This window comes from Rutidosis leptorrhynchoides, chromosome 8 (assembly GCF_046630445.1).
Source record: "Rutidosis leptorrhynchoides isolate AG116_Rl617_1_P2 chromosome 8, CSIRO_AGI_Rlap_v1, whole genome shotgun sequence".
NCBI classification, from domain to species: Eukaryota; Viridiplantae; Streptophyta; class Magnoliopsida; order Asterales; family Asteraceae; genus Rutidosis; species Rutidosis leptorrhynchoides.
The window spans coordinates 120,907,267-120,912,317 of record NC_092340.1 but is presented as its reverse complement, the minus strand read 5'-3'; the positions used below and the strand labels follow the sequence as shown (position 1 = coordinate 120,912,317).

At 37.6% G+C, this 5,051-nt stretch overlaps 1 protein-coding gene across 1 annotated transcript; it reads left to right on the top strand.

Moving 5' to 3' along the window:
* Positions 1 to 1,643: 1,643 nt before the first annotated feature.
* On the top strand, positions 1,644 to 3,585 carry LOC139863784 (L-type lectin-domain containing receptor kinase IX.1). The gene has a single exon (XM_071852392.1). It carries the CDS (start codon positions 1,644 to 1,646, stop codon positions 3,564 to 3,566), a length of 1,923 nt encoding a protein of 640 aa, XP_071708493.1. The 3' UTR covers positions 3,567 to 3,585.
* The last annotated feature ends 1,466 nt before the right edge of the window (positions 3,586 to 5,051 follow it).

Genomic DNA, 5,051 nt, shown 5'->3' with positions numbered 1-5,051 from the left:
TAACTTCGGTTAATTAAGAAAACAAAATAAGGATAAACTTTAATTTAGGGTTATAAATACAAGATTTGGTTAAAGTTAAAGACTGTATCTAATGGTATAGGTGCATCCCAACGTGCACCCTTTCGTGAATATGTAATGCACCAGGGATGCTGATTTTGCGACATAATATGTTAATATCATGTGCGATATAAAGGATACATCTGCATATCGCAGAGAAGCGGAGCTATGCACATGATTATAGATGGAATTCCATGTACATTTGAAGACTGATCTAAATTTTGTAATCGTTCCATAGTTCAAGTCCTGATTCTGTTGGAAAATTGGGTTATAAATGCAATTTTCTTAAACTCTGGACGTAAATATGTATATGCATATATAATATTTATGAGTGACATTTTATAGGTCACGAAGCTTGTTACAATGGCTTCACAGCGATATATTAAGTGTCCTAAATTTTGCTGTAGTGAACCAGATATCGTGGTCTAAAGAGATGTGGTTGGATGATTAAATGAGTGTTTTAACACATTATCCGTTAGGATTAATGGGCTGCTGTAACTTAAGTTTCAGTAGGCTATTGTGATGTGTTGTGACCATCAATGGTTCGTCTTTTAGAATGTGATCCATCGGGTTATATGGGCCTGGTCTGACCCGTGACCCATTAGTATTAAATGGGTGGTTTTGACATGATCCATGACCCGTACAACCTCACCCACTCCTTTCAGATTCACATCAATTAACTTGAAGTGATCAAGAGCCTCTAACTGATTGCCAATTGATTAATTTGTTTAATGACCTGACCCATGGTATACATCTTTTGAAGCTCTTAAATAAAATTATTGTTCTGCCAAGTTGACTCTTGATCCCTTACTTATTATATATGTTACATCCATCCATGTAAATATCCATGAACCTTCTTACATACATACACCAATAATTGAAACAGTATAATAATCTTGAAGAAGATGCTCTTGACCGATATGAATAAAATTTTCTCTATCTAGTTTGTCGTTTGTGGTATTCTTCAACATATTCAGGTGCCGTTTATCACAATGCACACCCATGATGACTCACCCAAAACACATGAAAATGATTCACATTTTATAGTCAAAAAGTCAACCAATATATACAAAAGATAATCCCAGCTCATAGAAGGACATTTATCACATATATATTATGTTTAGGACCCGTATATTTTTTGGGTTAAGTTCTTGATTAATTCGGAAGATAGAAAATGGCTCGTGATTCAAGCTAAGAAAAAAAGTGTATACAATTAAAAAAAAAGAAAAAAAAAAGAAAAAAAAAAAAAGAAAAGAAAAGAAAACTAGACACAGGCATAGTACGTATTATAATTTTTTCGTATGAATATAACGTTCTTCGAGTTTATTCCTTACATTATTATATTTCTTTTCCATGTTGACTTTAAGAAATTAGTTGTTCATCAATTATTTAATACTCCACTAATCTTCAAGAACCATTCAAAAACTATATAAAATTGCAATAGGTGAACCTTAAGGATCAAGTTTTAAGGATGTGCATTAATAATAATAATTATAATTATTTAATCTTCCTTAATAATGGTATTATATTATTAAACCACATTATCTGGTGCCATTAACACAAACACATTTTATTTTTCCATAGCCATGGCTACCTTTTTCTCTATATGCACTTTCTTTTTCTTGTTACCTTTTTCAAAATCAGTCGATTTTACGATCAATCGTTTCGATGTCGATGCAACAAATATACTCTATTTAGGCGACGCAGTACCTTCTGTTGGAACAATAGAGTTCAACAAAGTCAACTACATCACTCGGGTCGGTCAAGCCATATACGCGGATCCAGTCCCAATATGGGACACAAAATCGGGTAAACTCACCGATTTCACTACTCACTTCACTTTTATCATTGATACACAAAACCAATCCTCGTACGGTCACGGGCTCACTTTCTTTCTAGCACCAGTTGGTTTCCAAATCCCACCAAACTCAGCTGGTGGCTTTTTGGGTCTGTTTAACACAACTTACACCGATTCAACCCGTAACCAAATGATTGTTATTGAGTTTGACTCTTTTGTAAACGACGAATGGGACCCACCTTACGAACATGTGGGCATCAACAAGAATTCAATTCATTCGGCTAATTATACTCAATGGAATGCAAGTTTACATAGTGGTGACCCTGCAAATGTTTGGGTTTCTTACAACGCAACTACTCAGATTCTCAACTTGTGGTGGAGCTACGGTGCCAGAAACGAAAGCCTTTCGTATCAAGTTGACCTTAGACAAGTTCTTCCTGAGCGCGCAACGGTCGGGTTTTCGGCTGCGACCGGTGCGAACGTTGAAAGACATATCCTACAAAACTGGGAGTTTCATTCAAGCTTGGTTGTAAAAGAAAAAAGTGAAAAAAATTCAAAAGAATGGAAACTAGTAGTGGGGTTAATCGTCCCTTTTGGCGCCGTTTTTATAATAGTTATGGTTGCATATGTTTTATTTTGTAGGAAAACAACAAAACCTGTAGAGAAACAAGTGGAAACAGTTGCGTTGACATCTATAAACGACGATCTTGAACGAGGAGCGGGACCCAAGCGATTTTCTTACAACGATCTCGCTTTAGCAACTGACAATTTCTCAAATGATAAGAAATTAGGTGAGGGAGGATTCGGGTGCGTTTACAAAGGCTACTTATCGCGCGAAGGTATATTAGTAGCCGTCAAGAAAATTTCACAAGGTTCTAAACAGGGGAAAAAAGAGTACATAACGGAAGTGAAGATTATTAGTAGTTTAAGGCACCGAAACTTGGTGCAACTTATCGGTTGGTGTCACGATCAAACACAATTCTTGCTTGTTTACGAGTTTATGCCAAATGGTAGCCTTGACTCGCACCTATTTGGTCAAAAGACTCATCTTGAGTGGGGGGTTAGGTATAAGATCGCAACGGGATTAGCTTCTGCTTTGTTGTATTTGCACGAAGAATGGGAACAATGTGTGGTTCATCGAGATATAAAAACGAGCAATATTATGCTTGATTCGAGCTTTAATGTGAAGCTAGGGGACTTTGGGTTGGCCCGGTTTATGGACCACGAGTTGGGCCCACAAACAACTGGGTTAGCCGGGACACTGGGCTACTTGGCTCCGGAGTATGTAACAACGGGAAAGGCAAGTAAAGAGTCGGATGTGTATAGTTTCGGTGTTGTTGCATTAGAGATTGCGTGCGGGCGAAAGGCTATGGACAGTGTTGACCCTAATTCGGATCTCGGGTTAGTGCAATGGGTTTGGGATTTACTTGGAAAAGGTGAGCTGCTTTCGGGCGTGGACCCAAAGTTGAATAAGAACTTTGACAAGAAACAAGTTGAGTGTTTGATGATGGTTGGGTTATGGTGTGCGCACCCTGATCATAGTTTGAGACCCTCGATTAGGCAAGCGATTCAGGTTTTAAAGTTCGAAGGTGCAGCCCCAAATCTTCCTACGAAGATGCCGGTGCCCGTATACTTGGCAGGATCAGATGATATTGAAGGAAGCTCAGGAGGAGCTTCATTGACTTACACCAGCATTGAGTTGGTCCGTTGAACAAGTGATATATGTAATATGGTCCGAGTCAAGTGAGCCACGAGTATTTGTTAGAATTGGAAAAACAAATCATGGCTTTCTAAAAACTATGTATAAAATTCTAATATACTATAGAATAAGTCTATAACTACTACAGTATGTTTTATTGTGTCATTGTAATTGTAATTTTAGTGCTTGGCTCAAGTGTTTGTTTCATCGTTATCATTATATATGTACTGTCTATATTCTTTTTTTGTTTTTTTACTTTTATTTTGACAAAATTATGTGATTCACTTCAAAATAACAATAATACAACAGCACATAATCCCTCATATGAGATATGAGACATGTAGACAATCATTTATCTATCAGGCAATCTATCTAAGCAATAGTGAGAGTCATTTCTCTATCTAAGCACGAAAAAAGTCATTCGGCTCTCAAATGACAAAGACTGCTTCTAGAAGTCTCTCTGATCAATATGTGAAACGGAAGTACTAACCCAAATTGAATTGCATTGAATTGAAATGGAAGCACAATTTTGTAGCTTAACATAGTATAGCCATAATTTATGGTTAAATGAGGTATGCTTTTCTGAACTCATGGACTAGCGGTCAACTTCTTAGACCACTGCTTATGGTCTCGCTATTGCTTGTTACCAGCTGATATGGCATTCGTTAACCTCTTGGTGCTGTTGGAGTGCGAAGTTCGAATTAAACAAGGTTTGTTGATTCTGTGAATTTGGTGACCGCGAGGTTTTGAGTTATGGTCGCAAGAATCAAATCGTGCTGAGAAAACAAAACTCGCGACCACCAGAAATTCATTGCGGTCGCGAAAATGGTGCTGTCGGGAGAAAATTCTAGAATTGAGTTTTCTTGCTCGTTAAGTAGTTTCCTTGTTTAGATTTGCCTATATAAACACCCTATGTAACCCATACAATGTGTGCACAAAATTAATAGTGAAAAATCTCTGGTTTGCGCCCGTGGACTAAACCCTTCTCTGTGTTTGGAGTTGGGATATAACCACGTTAAATCATTGTGTCGTTTTATGCTTTTATTTATCGTTCTTTTGCTTTTTTTAATTATTCGTTTGTCGTTCGTGGGTTGTTTGTGATTGACGATACCACAATCACAAGTTCTTGTTTGGGTCCTAAATCCTAACAAGTGGTATCAAGAGCTTCAAGGTTACAAGTTTGGGCACGATGGCGAATTGAAAGCAAGTGTTTTCGATATCTTTGATGAATTGGTTCTTTCATCGGGGTTATTAAAACGACGGGCTTAAGGATTTGTCTTGCAACATGTATCGAAACTAGATGACTCAGTTGGTCGCGATAAACTCATGGATATGTCTATGTATCCGGGAGAGTTGATCACACAAGATTCGGGTATCGGTTCTTGGAAGTTATTTTGTAATCGAGACGCTGATTGCATCATGATGGTGATTTTTTCGCGAAGAGTTACGGAGTCAGAAGTCAGTTCGATGGGTTCGTTGCGGAGAGATTTTTTGGGA

Coding starts and splice junctions, on each gene's coding strand:
- LOC139863784 (XM_071852392.1), top strand. CDS start 1,644: ATGGCTACCTTTTTCTCTATATGCACTTTCTTTTTCTTGTTACCTTTT.